Below are 21665 nucleotides of genomic sequence, written 5' to 3'. Positions count from 1 at the left end.
ACCGAAAGCGCACAGTGTTGCCAGATGTAGCTGACTGATTCCAGCCCAAAAAGTATCCAAAACCTGCCGAAATGCAAAAATACCTACCCAGTCTTCTGTATTCACGAAAATCACACCAGTGACAGATTTTAAGCAGAAAATTACTGATTGTAAGCATATGTCTCAAACATTATAATTTATATAATTATAACAGACATTATTTTTGACACATTATTTAAAATAAAATTAAAAATTTTGGCAGGGCAAGTAAAAATCTGAACCACTGTTCCAATCCAGCCAGTAGAAAATATCTCTAGCGTTGAACCCTGGTTCTGTGTGCATTAGGGCTGTGCAATTAATCGAAAATTTGGTTTCGATTTTGATTTTGGCTTTTAACGATTATGAAAAAAAAACATTAATCAAGATGAAACAATTATGGCATCATATACCGCCCTAAGCAAAGCAAGCAACTTTTCACAGGAAATAGTGTGAAAAATTCCTTGCTCTGTTAGGGTGCTTTCACATCTGTAGTTCGCTTCATTTGGTCAGCCCCAAGGGTAATAAATGATACATTGTTGCATTTTCTGCCGTCTTTGGGTCGTTTTCACACCACACTGCTGGCTTTGGTCCGAACCAGTTAAAACGAACCAAAATGCAGTCATCTGACAAAATCCACATCTCTCATTGGCCAGATGTTGTTGAACATATTACCTAAGCTGCTTATTGATTGGTCAGAAATCACGTGCGGGAAAATGCCAGTGAAGTCCCGCAAGTAAACAAAACCTTTTACTCTGGAGGGACGACTGCGCTGGCTGATTGTATCTCTGCTTTAGACAAACTATACATTATGAAAATGAAGCGCGGCCGCGGCTGGAAAACAGTGTTTAATGCATCGCTCGTCACTTCAGGAGGAGACGTGAATTAATTTAGCTAAACTGCGACATGGTCATCTTGCGTAAATATTACCAACGATCCATCAGGTAATGTTTTCCCCTCTCTCTCTCTCTGTTGGTAAAGCGCTGTCAACAAATATTTTCCTCCATATCCCATAATGCACAGCGCATTGGCCTACGGCAGCTGAGTTAGTTCAAAACGCGCAGTACTTTTTGCGGTTGGACCTGTTTTAGTACAGATCATATTCTCACCACAAACGAACCGCTTCAGGGTTCGTTTGAAAGCGTACCGAGACGACCTCTTCAAGCAGGTCTCGGTACGTTTATTTGGTCCACTTTTGGTGCACACTCGAGTACGATTGCTGCATTCTCACCTGCCCAAACGAACCGTACCAAAAGGAGAAACGAACTCTAGTGCGATTCAATCGAACTAAATAAGGCAGGTGTGAAAGCACCCTTAAACACCATTTGGGAAATATTTATAAAAAAAAATTCACAGGAGGGCAAATAATTTTGAATTCAACTGTAATCGTTTTGAATAATTGGGATTACAATTATGACCAAAATAATCGGGATTAGGATTTTTCCCATAATCGAGCAGCCCTAGTGTGCATTTTGTCAGTAAAGTCAGTTCTGTTATCTGTAGTAAATCAAGTGCTTTCACATGGACCAGTATTTACTAGGGGTGTCATGATTTCGATTTTTAATCGAAATCGATCGAAATTTATGCTCAATTTCGATTATCGAATCAAAAAATAGAATCATTGATGCTGCCACGCCCCCATGTCAGCTTGGCTTGCCAAGCGGGAAAAAACAGGCTTGTTGAAGTGCTTGTTAAACTGCAGAAGCAGGAGACCCGTCGAGAGAACTTAAACCCTCTCCTCTTTCAATGAAGTCGCCGGTGTTTAAGCATTTTGGATTTCCAGTGAGTTATGTTGACAACATTCGTGTTGTCGACAAAAAAAAACACAGTTTTGCAAGCTCTGCTATGTACGTATTACGTACAGTTCGTCCGATAGACAACACCGGCATCGCGATCCTCCGCCCGCCCCCGTTGCAAATCCGCTGGCGAAAAGTACACTCTCAGGCCCTGTTTACACTGTCTTTGTTTTTAAATGGCATTTTAGAACGACAACGATTTGACATCCACAGTGGCGTGTGGCATTTCTGAGCAGCCCTCCTTCCTCTCTGCCTCTGAAAATGCACATCACGTGACCACACAGACACAGACGCACTCACAGCCATACGCTCGAGACAGCAGGTCCAGGCAGTCAGAGGACTGCTTCAATCTTTCACTCACTTCTACTTAGTCATTTTAGCGAACACCTCAGATACTGTTGGCTGGTTCCTGTTGGTTGTGCGTCTTTTTTACCGACGCCATTATAACGACACAGATCACTGCCTATTCACGAGTCCCGCAGAAAATGTGTGTATCTTGCCTTTATTCATTTACTGTATGATTTGTTTATGGGTAAAACAAAGACCATGCAGGTCAGGTAGTTTAAACGGTAGGCTACAAATAATTAATTGGTCATTAATTAATTATTCATAATCGAAAATCGAATCGTGCCTTTAGAATCGAAAATGTAATCGAATCGAGGATTTGGAGGATCGTGACACCCTTTGTATTTACTGTTCAGATTCATAATTTACTGTCGTCCTTTCCAAAATTGCATTCATAGTCGAAGATGAATTAATCAGGTGATTATGAAATCGAAGGTAATTGATAATGGCAGAACATTAAAATGTGTAAATATGCTTGCATCATATTATGCTCTTTGTCATTATCTCCTTGCATTGAAAGAATTGCAGACCTCGCAGTTAATTTCAAACTTTATTAACATTCATATTAGTCATGTTTGATTTTTAAATTATATTTATATATTCCAGTTCAAAATATTTCATGAAAAAGGGATATAGTTCTATCTCAAACCATTTGCATGTTTTCATAGCTTAGTGTTTCTGTCTTTACTGCTTTTAGTTTCAGACTACCACATCTCTTCCGGCAGTTAAGCCACATATAAACATGTCATTGTTTGTGGACTGCAGTGGCTCTCTCTTTCTATTTTTCTCTCAGTCTCTCTCTCTTTCCCTGTATCTCCCCTTCTCTCTCTTTTCATTCTTACTTTACACCTCTGCAAGTAATGACTGTGGTTACGTGTCATCAAAAAAAAAAAAAAAAAAAAATCCCTGAAAGTGTTAGTTTACCCTGAAATGCAATGTAAATAGATGTTTTGTTGAGCAAACAAGAATGATTTTGCAAACTGTATGAATTTCCAATAATACCAGAAACATCTTTACATTTATTTACGTAAGCTGGATAAAGTCATCCATCTGTCATAATATAACCTACATCAGTGAGCCGGAATGTGTCCTTGTACAGTCGTCATGTACATCATACTGTATGTGTGAAAGCCATGACATGATTTTATTTTTGGCCGTGTAAATCCGTGTGGGCCGCAGATCAACACACTACGGGGCAATTCAGTTACTGGTGTGTGTTGGTCAGACTATGCAAATTTGCATTGGTGTATTTGCTGTATTTGTTCATTTAGACTGGCCTTTTTTGGTGTCATGCCATGTCACTGATGTCTGACAGACTTTAAGCCTGGAAGGAGGAACATTCGTGTCCTCTCTATTAGCTCTGATTTCCTCTGGGTGATCTCACACCTCACACCTGCCCTCTCGTAGAACACCAAAAGATAACATCAGCAGGAAGTGCTGCAGGATATTCGTAACAGACTTTCAGACTTTCATTTGTAGTTTTGAGAGAAAGCTTGTCTGCTTTGGTTGGGGGAAAAACAAAGTAAGAGATATCTCTGTGCTTTAAAGTTTGTTCTCACAGAATGAATTCAGTAATTAAATATTTGTTCAAATTGGTAAAAATCTAACTGATGTCAGAACAAAAGCATAAATGTGTTGACTGTTTGCTTTATTCCTATTTAAACTGGTCATCTAAACTATATTTGAATGGCTTTGGTTCAGTGATATACTTGCAAATTGAATGATGTTATTGAGCATATTACTAGCTTTACAAAACAAAAAATAAGAAAAATGTGCAGTCTCCAGAAGTTTTTACTGTGTGATTATATTGCTGTTAAAATGACCCTATAATTTAAGTTATGAAAGCAAGAAATCTTCCAGTCTTGGTTTTAAATATTTGAGACATGATATTTCTGTAATACCTCTGAGCCAACCTAGGTTGTGTTTTTCTCAATTTTAGTAAAGGCACAGTTATAAATATGTCTCTTTGTTGCCACAGTTATAAATATGTCTCTTTGAGTTAACATGGAGTTTTTTAATACTTCTTTGAGGTCTGTACTTCAGGCTTTTAATTTTCTGATTGAATTTGACAAGAGAGTTGAATCGAATCATCTATGCGCCAATATATCATTAAGTAGACCTTCATTTGTGATGTAATGTTTCACTTGAATAGCTATTGTAATTAGTTTAAAAAAAATTCAAATATAATTTATGTACTGATCATGCTAAAATAAATTATAATAGGGATGCAACAATTAACCGATTTTACTATTAACCGCACTTTAAGTCATCACGGTTAATTAATCAGAAAGGCTTCTCGACACCTTTGCACGGAGCAAAACTGCCGCAACTAGGCTTGGAACAATAATCGGTTTTAAGGTTTACCACGGTTTGGAAAAGTCAAGGTTTTAAAACCACAAACATTTTCATTTATACAGTTCCCAAGTATTTTTTTTTTTTTACAACTATTTTATTCGTTTTTTAGGGCAACAGTATCTACAGCAAAAGAAAGTTCCAAATCAAAAGCTACTGGTCAGCCCACGATTCAGGAATTGTTTGAAAAACAACCTACATACATGCTATATTGTTTGGTTACTGAGCAGCAATAAATAACACTTTAAAATAAGTTTTCAAGTGATTTTTCTAAACTAGTAGTGTTTTTAAAAATAATTAATGCATATTAATTGTGATAACAGTGATTATTCCTCTGACTAATTGTACAACAAAAATCTATAATCATTGCACCCCTAAAATATTTTTCTGATCTAATAAACTTTTCAGGTCTAAAAAGCTGTCATGCTAAAAATATTTATACACTAGTATCAGGGTTGTAACAATATACCGGTATGACGGTCTACCAAGATTTGAACGTGCACGATTATCATACCATGAACAATTGCATATCAACGGTTTTAACCGCAAAAAAAAAGTTTTGCATGAAATAATTCTCATACTAAGTACTTTTGCATGCACAGAAGCACAGAAACATGACAAAACAGTGGCACAGCAAAGACGAACTGCTGCTCTTGCTGTTTTCAAAAGACGCAAATGAAGGTGCAGCTGTTTGTCTGCATTGCAGACAACCATATCCAAATCCATATTCACAGACAACCATATCCATGCTGGCACATAAAACCTAAGGATGTTCCATATTGAATCTAGTTTCGTTATGTAACTATTTATAGTATAGTAAATATTTATATCTATTTTTTTACTGAGGATTTGCACCATGTTTATTTGGACTTTATTTAGACTTTGACACATTATTTATTATTTTCTTATTTTTTTATTTGTTCATTGTAAGTGGTGTTGTTTATAGTAGCTGAAAATATATTATTTGGAAAAAGTCAAATTTGCTTCACTGTTCTATTATTTTGTAACATTTGTAAAATACCGTATACCGTCAAACCGTGGTATTGTTTTAGACGATTATCATACCGTAAAAAGTTCATACCGTTACAACCCTAACTAGTATGAATGAATGAAGACCTGGGTAGATATTCTGACTCTTATTGGCTATTGTCATTTTTCTCTCGTCTCTACTCCCTTCATTTAGGATTTATTTTCAATCTCTTGCCACTAGCGGAACAGCACCTACTGGGTAGTTGTAGAGCTGCACGATTCTGGCTAAAATGAGAATCGCGATTTTTTTGCTTAAAATAAAGATCACGATTTTCTCACGATTCTGTAGATGTAAATTAAAGGTATGGTAAAAACAAACCTATGGCACAACCTCGATAATAATATGTGTAGGTCTACTGGTTTCTATAAATAATTCTATTCTATATGAATCTATTATTATAATAATTCTAATGTTGAATTATTATGTTTGAGATAAATGCTTGCAATCTGTCATATTCGACAATTTAATTCACTGGTAAAATCAGTCGTTTGCCATTATCAGATTATATTCAACAATATATAGGCCCACAACTGTGGGTTCGCTATGAAAGAAAAAACATCAAATGCTTGTCGTAATCATAACTCTAAAATGTGATATTATCATTTAAATGAAGAGCACACTTTCGGTTTCATTGTGACTGCTAAGTGCTTGTTCATACTTCGCGCGCGGCTCCCAAACGATCACTCCGTGCCACAAACTGAATATTATTTACAACTGTATTACCTGTTACTCGTAACATATGCAGGTTCTGTTCACTGAAGTAGACGCGCGCGCCCGCCCGCCCGCCCGCCCGCCCTCTCTGTGATGACAGCTCACGGTCAGCAGCTCACGTCACGTGTGATTTCCCGATCGCGAAAACATCATTATATGAAGACAAAATAAGATGAGATAAGATGAGATAAGATGACATTTTTAGGTGAATTATACCTTGTAAATACATTATGTGGCTCATTTAACATCATTTTGAGGTGTCAATGTCACTGAGCAACGTGTGTGAAACAATGAAAAGACTCGTGCAGCCGCCTTTTCTTCTCTTCTGAACTTGAAAATATGATTGACAGAATCGTAGAAATGCTGGATTAAGATCGTTCAGGAGGTCGAATCGAGATTGCGATCTTTTAACGATTAATTGTGCAGCTCTAGGTAGTTGTGTTTAAAGATTTTCAGTTTTGCTGCAAAATTCTAATTTTGAGGCAACTTTCTGCGATATGAATATTGCATATACTATTATCACGATAATGATAATTTTTACGTATGCTGTGCCAGCCTGTAGAGGTTTGTCAGATATGTCATCCGTGATTAATATCATTTTAAATCATCTTCAATAACCAATCAAAATGTTGCATGAAGTGTTCAAGTTTTCACTTTATGCTGTACTATTGTGAGGTGTGTGTGGTGGAGTCTGATCACGATGTTTGACAGAACACAGAAGTTAAAAAGATCAAATAACCGTTGAGATGATAAGATGCATGAGGATCCTCACTTTCCATTTTAGAGTTAATACTGATCTAATTTAAAACCTTTTACTGTACATTATAGCATGCTTTCTGAATTATCATCAGACAGATGGATACATGTTCCTCCAAGGCATTTCCCTTTGTAGGGTTAGCAGGACAATATGAAGGTTTGATAGTCAAATGAGTTGAGATTTCATGTGCTGCACTTGCATATCAGTGCACTTCACTGTTCACTTTTCAGCAGAAAGAAAATGCTATTCAGATGGCCTGATTTGTTAAATGAAATGTATATTTTTGCATTTTACTGGCAGTGTGAGCTCTGTGGAAGTCTAGTGCAGTAGCCTTCCTGTAATTCTGTATGTTTAGAGAAGTGGTTTGGTTGTGCAGTATTAGACAAACACTACAGGTTGTGCATTTTTGTCAGGATGAAAATAGGCTACAGAAGCTTCAACAAGTGTGTTTTAATTTCACATATTGCTTGTGTTCATTTGTGATCAACCCTCCTTAGACTAATAAGAGATTTGGTCCCATTTTATATTAAGTGGCCTTAACTAATATGTACTTATACAGGAATTAATAGTTTGTTACAATGTACTCATTGTGTAAATACATGTATTTACTGTGTACTTATGCTTGATTAAATACATGTATGTAATTACATCTGTAATTAATTTTTGTAATTACATTTGTAAATACACTGTTGACCATCCCTTACACCTTAACCCACCCTTAAACCTACCCACGCCACCAAACCTGTCCATAACCAAACCTCTATCCCAACTCAAAAGCACCACAAGTGTTCTCAAATACATTATAAACACAGTAAGTACATTGTATTTATTTTTTGATGTAAGTACATAGTAGTTAAGGACACTTAAAATAAAGTGGAACCAGAGATTTAAACAATTTTTTTGAAAGGCAACTCAAAACAGCGAAAAGCATAAATAAGACAATATTTTATATAACAAATAAAATTATTAAGTCACACTCAACTGGTTCCAAACATGTAAGCATTTTTTTGAACACAAAGGAAGATATTTTAAAGAATGTCAACAACTTGTAGCAATTGACATTCATAGTATAGGTAAACATATGGAAGACTATGGAAGTCAATATAAGATGTTATATAATAGTAGATATAGTAGATAAAATGTTGATGCTACTAGCTTAACTAATTTCTCAGTAGCGTGACGGTAGCATCGCTACTTTTTAAATCAAGTAGCTTTTCAGTAGCCAAGCTATATTTTTTAGTCACGTTGTGCAGTAGCATTCACACAAGCTATATATACAAATCGCGGATTGATAAGTGACGCACCAACATTCTACGAGCTGTGAGAAACATGTCTAGCCGATGAAAGTAAATCCATATGATGGTAAAAAAACTTCTGGTTTTACGGGGGTCGACAACAAACCTTTTGGTGCATTACTGCCACTGCTCTCTCTGGTTGGTGATGTTGCCAACTAATCAGGCTAACACGAGAAATTTGCTTGATGGAAAGATGACCTGGAGGGGAGTTATTTCTAAAGCAGGAAGTTAATGTTTAGATGTAATAACGTTAATTCTAATGCTGTGCTTTTGTTAATGCTGATTCAACTTTAAATGTCTTTTGTTTATTGAGCTGGTTGTAAATTAACTTATGGTTTGTCCAACAAATGTGCCCAAGTACATTCAACAATTATAGAATAAAATGCTCATTCCTAAATATTTCCCTTTTCTATAAATTAAAATAGCGTTTTAAATGTGTAACATTTGGTTTTATTGATTTATTTTTTTATTTTTTATTTTTTTACTGTCATATACTATAATTTTTTTCTGTTTGATACAGTCTATTAATTGCAGTAACTGACTGAAGTAAGCAATTATGCCTCATATGTTTCATTGAGAGTTTTATTGATCACTATAATATGATTGGCTTGGAAGTTGCTTTGATTTAAAAATGAAAATTACAAAAATAGCTTAGATGTAGCTAAGCTACTTTAGCCAAGTAGCTTTTAGCTTAGCTTGCTACATTCCCCAGAGGGTAGCTTTTAGTGTAGTTAAACTACAGCCAAGTTAATAGCTTAGCTCACTACATTTTTCAAGTAGCTTGCCCAACACTCATTTGTAATTTCAATATTTCACTATCTGACATTAGATTGAAAAAGAAAATGATGTGAAATTAAATTAGCCATTGAATCCTGTTTGAACTGCAATTACTTTTCATAACAGCTCCCTCTTGTCGACATTTTTGTAGTTATGATTATCGTACAGCTTGTTGTGTTCCGGCACCAATAAAACAAGCAGCTTGACATTCATCTTCAATGCATCATCTTTGTTGTTAGGAATATATGCTTGCCTATCCAATTTTGTGCTTGTACGCAACTTGTTTTTTGTTCTTAAAGATGCTTTGTGTAATGAATAATGACATAACTTTCATTTTTTGGGTGAACTATCCTTTTAATGCTGTTTAGCTATTATCTTGCTTTGTCTCATTCTCTCTCTTTTTTTCTTTTGTCCTGTGTATGTGGATACCGCTCTCTCTCTCTCTGCCTGGTGGAATCTTATGGTCTATTCTTAACTGTGTCCATCTATTCATCCATCCATCTGTGGAACAACATGACCTGAATGCTCCCCAAAGTAGCAGTAAGTACACTTAAAGTCAATTTCCAAACACCTCAAAGCCACAAATGGATATCTAGTTCAAATTGCCAAAAGGTCTTTTAAAACTAGAGCCTGTTCTTGTTAGCTTGTTCAAAAGACAAGCAGCACTGTTATCACTCTTACTTACTTTTGAAGATATTAAAGTTGGCCAGTGAGCACTGTCGATTTTACGGATACATGTTTTTGTGTGGGAACATTTGAAGATATTTAAATATTTTTGTGCCGGTAGAGAATGAAATGGAGAACATGAAAAAGCAAGACACAACAACACGAATGTTTAAATAAACATTGTGGAATTTGGTTCAGTTTACATATTCATTGTGTCTGTTCAAGTTATGTTTGAAGCAATCCAATTTTCAACTGTTTTAATGACAATATTTGTGTAACAGTAGTGGGTCTGGGCATGTGACCAAAAGAACAAATCTTTTTGGGTGGCCATTTTTTTCTCCACAATGTGTTGAAAACAATTGATAAACCACTTTGTTGGAATGTGAATGTTCGAGTCTCTTTTAACTGATACATTATCAACTAACCATTCAGATAAAATCAAAATGTTAAACGCAAAAATTTGGTGGGATACACATCTCTGCGGAAGCCAGTCTTTACATTGAGTACTGAAATCAGTTCTAAGGCTCTATTTATACCTGGTGTTGAATAGGATCTGAAACATTTTGAGCTTGTCCACCTCTGACCGCTTCCAAAGCTAGTTGAAAATGTGTTCTGGATTTCTGCCATATTGTAGGTGATCATGTGGTCGCACGGTATGCATTCTAACCGACCACAAGTGTTAAAACATTTTAGGATGGATTGTTGAAGTGTCCAAAGCAGGCAGGGTTTACATGTTGTCGTTCAGTTTGATTTTTTTTTTAATCTATTTGCATTAAAATTTGTTTGAAATTTTCTTTTTCTTTTTTTTTGATGAAAAACCAAAACAGAAATAATGCTGCATCCCAATTCGCATACTGTTTGTCCTAAATGGTATTCAAAAAAGATTTAGTATGTCTTATGCTGTGTTCACAGCAGTTGCGGAACGCACAAATAAATCACGGTATTCGCACGTAAATAGACCTGTAAAAAAACATTGAGTTTTCTTGCTTTATTTGCTTCATTTGTATGTCAAATTCACCTCACAGTAAATGCTGATTCGCGTCATGGGCAGGGGTCATGTCTGCCCTGTGACTCTAGCTTAGTTGCTAAATTGCTAGGATAGATGTTATTTAGAGAATAGCTATGTTTATGTGCTTTAGGAAGGCTAAAAACAGCATATATATATATATATATATATATATTCATTTGGTACCCTGTCTAAGTCCACTAGATCCTTTCAGAAGTGCACCCAACTCTAGAAACTCCCCAAACTATACCTGGATAATGGAGGCTTTCAGCAGTGCTTCAGACTGAGCCGAGCTTTTGTCTGGTGTCTGCAAAAGGATTTTCCCTTAGGACACCAACAACAGGCACTACGTCATAATCATGCCCCTACAAAAGAAAGCTCCTGATTGGTTAACGTGCAGGCTCAATTGTTCGCTGAAGGTCATATTTTCCAACTCAAGCGATTTACTCGAAATGTGCGGTAAATAGAATCATTCGCGCCACCTCATTCACGCGTATCGCGCCACAGAATGTCTATTCGCATCTTTGCATTGACTTGACATGTAAATCACTCGTGCTTGATGCTTCGTCTGCGTCTGGTGTGAACGCAACATTAAACGATAGTATGTTGGAAAAAAGTATGCTAAAAGTTCCCAAATGATGTACTATTTATGGTTGAAATTCGAAGTGTAGAACCATCCATAATCTAACTGCTGATATTACCCACAATACATTGCACATTCGATGTGAATTCGATTAGAACTACAAATTCAAATATAAAAGGTGTATACAAACTACAAACACTAACCATCAATTAGAGAGGCTTTGATAAAGTTGAGTAAATAACTATTATTAATTAATATCTAGCCAACTGGAAAATATTTAAGTCACGTTTTCCATCTTATATGAACTTCTATAACAATGTGACCTTCTATCTAACAACATGAACTTCTATAAGGACGTGTTTGGACATTTAACTTCTGAATGCATAATTATCCAAACACCTGAGGAGATTTCTCTGCATGAATGTCAGATTAATCTGCTGTCGCTTCTCCTATATGGTAGGCAATTAAATATGAAAGAAATGTGGATGATGTGTTGAGATGATTGACAGGTTACATATCTAAGCAATATAACTGTTCGTTAATGAGGAAGTATTATGTTCAAAAGCTTGCAAAATCTACTGTTACACACTCAAATGTATCTTCTTTTTCTTTACACAAAAATATGCATGCTTTTAGGATGTAGGATAGGTATGAGAATTGGCACACAGCAAAAGAAAAGTGTTTGAAGGTGGACAAATACTTTATTTTAAATGTGTAAAAGGAAATGTTGTCTCCTATCTACTTATGATCTGTTCTAACAAAACACATCGTAATACCAGGTCATTTGCCAGAAAGTTGCAGTTGATGTCATTCTTGCTTTCAAAGAGGAAAGTCTGCTAGTTATTTTGGTACTTGGACAGTGGAAATGGAAATGAGTGTACTGTAGTGTATTGAACCAAACCATACAGCTCAGTGGAAACAATTAACTATCAAATTATTACCAACAAAAACAATTGATCAATTAAACATGTTTTTTAAGTGAAGCACTGAAATATAACACTTAAAAATGTCTTTAATTTGCAACTTTTATTTTTATTTATTTATTTTATTTAGTTATTTTTCTTTGGATATGTGAATAATTTTTTTTTTTGCAGACATATGTAATTCCTAAACTATAAGGTGTCTCTGAAAAGCCACGTATTAGGCTAATTGCTACATCATAGCCAAGATTCTTCTATGTTTAATGTCAAACTTAAGTTTTCTGTTATAGAAATATCATGTCAACACTAACTAGGGGAATTTTGACAAATGTCCACCCACATTTTACGTCTTATTTGTAGTGTTTTGTCCGACAGTTAGCTGCCTGCTAAAGTCATTGACTGTGTTTGGATTTTGTCTACAGCAACAGAAGAACCTTGAGGGGTACGTGGGATTTGCAAATCTCCCTAACCAAGTGTACAGAAAGTCAGTGAAGAGGGGCTTTGAGTTCACTCTCATGGTCGTCGGTGAGTAACTTCTGTCCTGTTTTATCCCACTGCTGCTCACAGAATGTCATTTGAGTAGAATTATAATCATAGCCTGCGACAGCCTTTTTAGAATATTCATAATATCCATCTGATCATTTTATTGAGCAAGCTTTAGAGCAATAGTTTACAAAGTGAACATTCAAGTTCTAATTATTCTTTCTTTCTTCAAACATAAAACAATATATTGGGGTTTGACCTTTCTAATTCATTTGAACTGAAAAAGAGCAGTGTGAATAGTTAAATTTCTTCTTTTAATTAACAAAAGGAAGTAAAATTGGTTGGAATAACTTAAAGGTGAATAAATGACCAAATTGTATTATATGGGTGATCTATCATTTTAAAAACAGATTTGCACAAGAATATTTTTGACAATAGCCAAACTCATTGTATGGGTCAAAATTGCCAAAAATCATTTGAATATTGACTAAAGATCATACTCCATGAAAATATTTAGTAAAATCACTTCCATATATTTGCTTAATTTTTTATTAATAATATGCATTGCTAAGAACTCAATGTGGCCAACTTTAATGTCGGTTTTCCTAAAATTTGGATTTTATTTTGAATCGTCAGGTTTTAGATTTTTGAATAGTCTTATCTCAAACAAATATTGTCATTTTAACAAACCAGTATGGAAAGCTCATTTGTGGAGCTTTCAGGTAATGCATGAATCCAAAAATGTACACTTACACTTAAAATGATTTTTGCTGCTTGTTCAAAGTACTTATTTAAAATGAGCTGAATCAACACAATCAACACAAAAAAAATAATAATTTAACAATCAATATATTTTCTGACAACATGAAGGAATTGTGTCGAACCCTATTTTTTACAGTGTACAGGTATGTGTGAAAAAAAAATTAAGGGAAGGTCCTTTTATTTCAATATTTGTTTCAAAAAGTGAAACTTGTGTGTTATATTAGTTCGCTACACACAAAGTGAAATATTTCAAACCTTTCAAAAATTTAAGATGAAAAACTCAAATCCAGTATTTCCATTATGACCAATAAAAAGGATGTTAAACACATGTTGGCCTTCTCAAAATTGTATTGTATTATGACCTCAGTACTTTGTTGGGCCTCCTTTTGCTACAACATCAAGGCAGTGGAGTCAATCAGCCTTTGACACTGTTGAATTGTTATGGTAGCCCAAGTTGCTTTGATATCAGCCTTCAGCTCGTCTGCATTTCAGGGTCTCTGTTCCCTCATCTTCCTCTTTACAATAGCCCATAGATTTTAAATGGGATTTAAGTCAGGTGTTTTCACTGTTTCCTGGCCAATTAAAAAAATGGGATGCCATGCTCCTTAAAATAGGTACTGGTAGCTTTGGCACTATGTGCAGGTCTTGCTGGAAAATAACATCAAAATCTTCAAAAAGCTTGTCGGCAGCATAAAGTGCTCTAAAACTACCCGGTATAGAGCTGCATTGACTGTGCACTTGATAAAAGACAATGGACCCACACCAGCATCACTGACTGTGGAAACTTCACACAATGGACATTAAGCAGATCGACTTTTATGTCTCTCTGCCTTTCCTCCATACTATGGGACTTTGATTTCCAAATAAAATGCAAATTTTGCTTTTATCTGAAAAGAGGACTTGGGACCACTTTAAAACAGATCAGTACATTTTCTCTTAAGCCCAGCACAGGCGCTTCTATCATCGTTTTTGGTTCAGGAGTGGCTTGCTTGACACATGAAATTCTAAAGCTGTAGCCTGTGTCATGCAGACGTCTGTATGTGGTGATTCTTGATGCTCTCACACCAGCTCTGTCACTCTTGCTTGACAATCCTCTCAAGGCTGCTGTCATACAAATGCACCTTTTCCAGACACATTTTCCCTTCCTCTTAACACTATTCATTTACTAAGATACTGCACCCTGTGAGCATCCAGGTTTTTTTTTTTTTCAATTGCCTTATGGGACTTTTCCTCCTTATGGAGGGATTCAAGTCAGCAGTCTTCCCCATGATTCTGAAGCCTACTAGACCAGACTGAGACCATTTTAAGGCTTTGCATTAATTAGTGGACTAGATTGTAATAGACACAGAGAACTTTATCATGATATCCCAGTGCTTTCCACAGGTTTGAATTATACTTGTGGTTTCATGGCCAGATAAAAACACACCTCTTACCCACAGCAGCATATATGCTCAACTACATGTGACAAACAAAAAAATAATTTATTTTTAAGTATATTTTTATTTGTTATGACACTGTTATACACCTTTCTTTTCAGTGGGTAGAAATAATTTAAAAAGGGCTGTTGAAATAAAAGAAATCCACTGTTTCTCTTACTGTACGTTCACACCGAAAGCAGCGAGAGCGTCAAAGTAGGCGGAAGTCATTCATTTTCAGTGAGAGCCGGCAGCGATAAGCGGCGTGTCTTCTACGGCGTGGGCGTCGAGGAGAGTTGAAATCAAGTCAACTTTATGGTAATGAGCTATGACGCGGTTCGGCGACATGCAATCAGAATGAAAACATCCACCACTTGATAGAAGTTCAGAGAACAGACCTGTGAACTTTGGTTCCGACCACAATTGTTCCCAGGGGTTTAATGATTGCGGTCGCCTGATTTACAATGTTTTCTCACAGGAACATGCATTAAATGATTACTGGCGAGTTACTGATGTTCATTAAAGTTATATAAATTTATTTAAAAAAAGCGGGAATCTCACGCAACGTGACAGTACAAAACAGTATAGCTGCTTCAGAATATTTTAGACATATGGACACATATTGGATAAATAAAGCAAAGCCACACCAGACGCAACTTGATCTTCCATTGTTATATGAATTTGATAAGAAGTGCGCAACATTTTCACGCTAGAAAGCATGTTTTATGCGGGAATGTAACTGATATGCTGCAACGGCTCCTTTAAAAACGAGATCAATGTAGCGAGTTTTGACGCTCTCACCGCCGGAGCTGAAGGCAGACAGCGTTGTCGCCAGGGCGGCCAGAGCGACCTTGGACGCTCTCGCCGCTTATGGTGTGAACGTACGGTTAATTTTATACTATTTAGGAGCCATGTGCACGCACTGAAAGGTAAAGGCTGCTCTTTTTCTCTCCTCCCTCTCTCTCTCTCTCTCTCTCTCTCTCTCTCTCTCTTTCTCTCTTTCTCTCTTTCTCTCTCTCTAAAGTTGCTTTATTTGCATAACATTACAGTATTGTCAAAGCATTTTAGATATGTATAAAGTATGTAATATATTAACATCAAAATATAAACGTTACTAGAATAAAAAGTATAATTATTTAAATGAGGCAAATTAGTTTATTATCTATTTCTAATAGTGTACAAATCTTTTGCAGCCAGTATATTTTGTTACTCTCCGAGTTTACTGAGTCGTTTATTAAATTATTAATTGTTTAATGTTTCTCTCGTGGCTGTTCGCACGCAGTCAGCTGCGAGAAGGTAATGCAAAAACGCATACAAATAAAGGCAACTTTAGAAAGCGAAAGTAAAACCAAATCCTGGACATTTTGGAGATTCAGAAACTACGGTCGAACGCATTTAGGTGCATCTCTGTGGGTCTGCAGAGCACGTGACTGTCTGTGTGACTGACAGTTCTCGCTGGAAATGGGAAGAGCGAGAGAATTTCTACTGGTAAATCGATTGTGGAAAAAAAACAAAAAAAAAGGGTAAAAGGATGATAGTAATAGTATTATTCATGTTTCATCACCAAATATAATTGGGCAGCTTTATATATATATATCTTGGCAGCCCACCCAAGTAAAATCTCTGTGAGAAGCAGTGTATTTTAATTTAGTGAAATCTTTAATCCATAATCATCAAAATTGAATGAAACGAAGGCTTGAAATGTTTCACTTAGTGTGTCTTTAACTAGTATGACACAAGTTTCACTTTTTGAAACAAATTATTGAAATAAATGGACATTTTCTCTATTTAAATTTTTTGGCACATACATGTTTGACTTTTTTGTGGTCTGTTTGTCTTTTTGAAGTTTGTGACATATGGAAGAAAGCTTGATTGAAACGTTAATGGAAGTAGGGTCAAAAATAGAGGGCTAGTGACCCAGTATGCAGCACCATGTGGATTATACGCACTCATGTGTCGAACGGGATACAGTTTCACGCAGGCCGTTTCATACCAGGAGCTGGCAGCTGTGCGCAGAAATGCATTAGTGATGGCTTTCAAATAGCAGAACTGAACTAGAGAGTGTGGCTTGAAGAAACGCACACTCAAAACAAACGTGCTTCCCATTCTCCCATGGCCATTTTTCTTTCCTCCCCTCCTTAGGAATGTGTCTGTGTGTGTGTTTGTGTGTATGTGAGCGAGGCCTAGTGGGTGGGAAGTTTCCTGTAATCCCATTCATTCAGTTTGGCCTCAGGACTTGTATCTACCTCCCTCTTCAACTCCAAACACAACACAACCTGAAACTGTCACTGACGCCCAATCGGGGACACCTCACGTCCGGAGGTAATGCAGAGCAGAAGCAGCGTTTCTGACACATCAGTCTTCCTGAACTGCCTCTCCACAGGATTTTGGGAGGAGTGTTGGAGCAGCTACGCCCCTGGAGTTTCCCCTCTCTGCTGCACGCTGGGCAGGAAACAAGCTTTTAGATGGCAATTTGGTGTACAGCGTGTAATTACAATCGCAGAGTAATTGAAGAAGTGCATTGCTGTCAAACGTTCTCTTTGGATGTTGGAGACACAGATGTTGTCGTTTAAGAGCGTCCCGTGTATTCTCAGCAGGATAAATGCTGGAGTCGTCCTATAGTTTCAGACCTGTCTGTTGACTGACAGTGGAGAGCTGGTGAAAGTCAATATTTACCAGTGATTAACACATTTAGCTATCGCTTGAGCCAAGGATTGGTTTTGATCTTGGCTAATGTGGAAGCATTTAAGTCTATTCTGTTCTTTTTGGATTGTTTAATATAAGTGTCTAGGATTATAAAGCTTAAAGCTTTACTTGCCTGTGAGTGTTGATAAATGGTGGTTGGATTTGTTTTCCCAAATTAAAACTGTTGGTAGATTTAAAATCATAGAAATTAGTATTTGTTTTGCAGTTTTTCTCTTAAACATTTACTCAAAGGTGAAATACATCAAATTTCTAATCAAGACATCAAAAAATAAATCTGTATAATTCAGCAGTGTAGTCCAAGTCCCTTTAAATGATTGATGGAAAGAAGTCTAATGCTTTATTGAAAAATATCTTTGGGTACGTTCACCTCAGAAAGAAAATTCTGTCATCATGCACTTACCCTCACGTTGTTTCAAACCTCTGAGACCTTTTCCTCCTCACCGGAAAATATTTTTTTAATGAAAGCTGAGATGTTTCTATTCTTCTATTGAAAGTCTGTTCACCCAAACTCAAAAGTCTTTTACAAATCAAACTGCTAAGTCCATTTCTTCTTAAAAGGCACAGTCAATTGATATTAAACCCAAAACCAATTAATTTTTTAAATTGTACTGTTTCTTATTTAAATAAGTATGGCTAATAATTGTTAATGTCCCTGTACTTAATATGATGAGCAGTCGGGGTTTCTTTATTCACAGGGTAATAGCGGGGTCTTAAAAAGTACTAAAAGTTGATAAACCAATTTAGAGAAAATGCTGAAGATGTTTAGTTTGATTATTTTCTTTTAGATAGTTTAGAAGGAACTATCCCTTTAAATTATTCTCTCTGACAGCACACATTAACAGAATTTCTTTTCCTGGATTCTGGTTTTCTCTGTGCCAGTGAAAGTCCTTTGGAAGTTCGTGGTAAAGTTTTTCTGTCCCAGCAGAGTCCAGAGCTTTTCCTGCTTTCGGATCCCTCCGCCCCTATCATGCCATGGGGAGTTCCTCTGGAATAAGCCCCCCCCTGGTTTACACAGCTGTAGGATATTTCCTTTAAAGGAAGCACACTGGACCCTTACCGATCTGCCTGGTGGGCTTCGGGCTGAACTTCAACAGTGGCACAACGCTCACCATGCTCTGCTTTGCTCTGGCTTTCCATAACACTACCACTTTTGTTTAGATTGTTCTCATTGCAACAGTTTGGACTTACTGTGGTGTTTTCAGTTTCTGACTGTTTTCAGTGTTATTTTCACTAAAGGCTAATGTTGTGAAATACAGGAGGTTTTGTGGATGTTTGTTGTGTTTTTAATACGCTCAAGGCAGTCCTGTAAGATTTGACACAGCACAAGCAGTGAGTTTCGTAATGCATAGGGTGTTTACAGATGCTGCAGTTTAACATTTTTGAGCAGCGGACAGGAAAACCCTGATCTATCACCATTGTTGACACAGTGTTCACTCTAATTTGCTTAAGTTAACATGACAAACTTCCTGCCAATAGTCCCCTTTCTGTTCATCTCACTGGAATTCATACAGAGCTTAAATGCTACCTAAAAGTACCAGTGCAGATCTTTTTTGACGAATCTTTCAGGAACTATCAAACAACCCTTACTAATATTGTTAAAAATAGGACAATTTTTGTACATTTTTGCTTTAAAAATGGCAAAATGGAACTGCTAAATAATATTATTGTTTCAGTCTCAAAAACAAAAGCTACACCTATCGCAATTGCATTGTCATCTGCTTCCTCATATTTTCATTTTAATGTTGCAATATTTCACATGTCACCAGACCAATTCAAAAAATTCAAAGAACTTAAGCACTGTCTTAAACTACTTGGTACTGTAGCTTTTTAGCTCAGTCAAATTATGTTTTCTCTACTTGTGAATACATATTTTTAAGTGTCATTAAACAGTCAATGACCATTGGAATACATTTATCTATCATTTTGTTATTAGAGTAATTATTATTTGGTAACCGGTATTTACAGGTGCTAAACAGTTACAAACAAATTTCCAATATTTAGAATATTTTTTGTGATTTGACTAGGCATCACATTAAAAAACATACGTTCAAAAAGCACCAAAAGCTTTAATTAGTTTTTATTTTAATAATTAGCAAATAGTTTTATTTTTTTATTGAGCAATACAGGGTCTCCTGTATCCATTTTCCTTGAGATAAAAATAATAATAATTCTGCCAAACATTGGCCCTGCAGAAGCAGCATTGAATGTGTGTGAGCTAGGAGGTTACATCATGATCTTAATATTCTACTGGATTTCATTGGATCTATCAATGTTCTATTTCACACATCACTATGATACAAATTCATATTTTCCAAACATAAGATTGCAATGCTGCAAAATGTAAAACACTCATTGACTTTATATTTCCAGTCTTTCACATTTTCATTCATATAAATGGAAGAAAGTGTTGTGGAAAGTGGAGTTTTCCAGTACTTTTTTACTCCGTAAAGATGTCTTTTCCAATGTTTGCTGATTGTTACATTTTGAACCCTCTGTGGAACACCGAAGAAGCCGCAGAATATTCACACTTCACTCTATGAAGCACTGCAGCAGTGTGTGAACCAAGCAGCAGTTGAAGCGGAATGTGTATTAAAAAATATTACTGTTTAAGTGTAAAACACCCCATTTCACCCCAACTAGGTTTTTACTTTTACATTTTTTATGGTTATTAAGGTTAGTTCACCCAAACTGAAAATGCATTGATTAATTACTCCTCATTTGCGTCGGTTTCCTCTGGGTGCTTTAGTTTCCCCCACATTCCAAATACATGCGGTACAGGTGAATTGAATAAACTAAATTGGCTGTATTGTATATTGTGTTTGGGTGTTTCACAGTACCGCATAGGTCTCAAACTCAATTCGTGGAGGGCCAAAGCTCTGCACAGTTTTGCTTTAAAACCTATCAAACACAGCTGATCTGAATAATCGAGGTCACATCAAGAACATCTTCATTAGTTGGATCAGCTGTGTTTGATTAGGCTTGGAGCAAAACTGTGCAGAGCCGCGGCCCTCCAGGAATCTAGTTTGAGACCTATGCAGTGCTGGGTTGCAGCTGGAAGGGCGTCTGCTGTGTTAAACATTTGCTGGATAAGTTGGCGGTTCGTTCCGCTGTGGAGAATTGAGGAATTAATAATTACTCATCCTCATGTCGTTTCAACTTCTGAGACTTTTGTTCATTTTCAGAACACAAATGAACATATATTAGGTGAAAAAAAGAGCACCCTCTTCCTTCACACACAGCAAAGGTCCCGGGTTTGTTTCAAGTCTAGAAAAGTACAAAATAAAAGACCCCATCCCTTCCGTGGTTCAATCAGAATATTATCAAGCTTTTCTGCACACATTAAACAAACATTTATATCCACAGTTTAATCTTCTCAATATCAATATAGGGCACACGTTCACAAGCATTGTGCACTGGTGTATGCAAAAGATGTCGGCCTGTGACTTCATTTCTTTGAAATAAAGCACAGACTCAACCTAGGTGTAGGTAAGCAGTGCAACCTCACACAAAAATTGTAAAGAGCGCAGCACCCTTGTGAACTTGCACCCTATACTGACACTGAGAAGAAACTTGAATAAATTTGATATTTTTCTTCTTGTGTGCAAAAAAGATCCCCATAGTTTTACCTTTGAACCACTGAAAGCATTTTCTTTTTCCTGTTTTTTTTGTAGCTGTATGGATGAAGAGAGAGGTCGGGTAACATTTTGGATTATTTTGATACATTTTAAGCCACATAGTTATTGTGGTTAACCCTAGAAAGATCTTTTATTTGATAAAAATATATATTTTAATCATTTTTATTGAACAATAGGATTAAAGTTTAAAGTACATCAATTTATATATTTTTTTTCTAGGATAGGGGCTTGTGACTGTTTACATGGACATTTACATTGTGTTTTTCTACAATGAAAGCAAATTGTGCTCCACGAAACTCCATTTTGGAGTGCATATGTTGTGAATAGTGAAAAGTGAATATGTTTGTTTTTGAATAACTGTACATGTAAAGATTTTTATACATATTAGGTGTCCCCAAACAGCTGCGAGTT

General features: G+C 36.2%; 1 protein-coding gene across 4 annotated transcripts in view; it reads left to right on the top strand.

Annotated features, from left to right (window-relative positions):
* The window catches only part of septin7a (septin 7a), a 94373-nt gene that overhangs the window by 4789 nt on the left and 67919 nt on the right, over positions 1-21665 (top strand). For all 4 annotated transcript variants that reach the window (XM_087294149.1, XM_087294148.1, NM_001442031.1 and 1 more), the window contains exon 2: positions 12676-12778. In XM_087294149.1, coding sequence (XP_087150275.1) covers positions 12769-12778 — 10 coding nt within the window. In that variant the 5' untranslated portion in view covers positions 12676-12768. The remainder of the gene's footprint in view (positions 1-12675; positions 12779-21665) is intronic.

The sequence above is a fragment of the Danio rerio genome, chromosome 19 (assembly GCF_052040795.2).
Source record: "Danio rerio strain M-AB ecotype USA chromosome 19, GRCz13ab, whole genome shotgun sequence".
Lineage (NCBI taxonomy): Eukaryota > Metazoa > Chordata > Actinopteri > Cypriniformes > Danionidae > Danio > Danio rerio.
The sequence above is the reverse complement of the archived record's forward strand: the minus strand, read 5'-3'. Positions and strand labels throughout refer to the sequence as shown.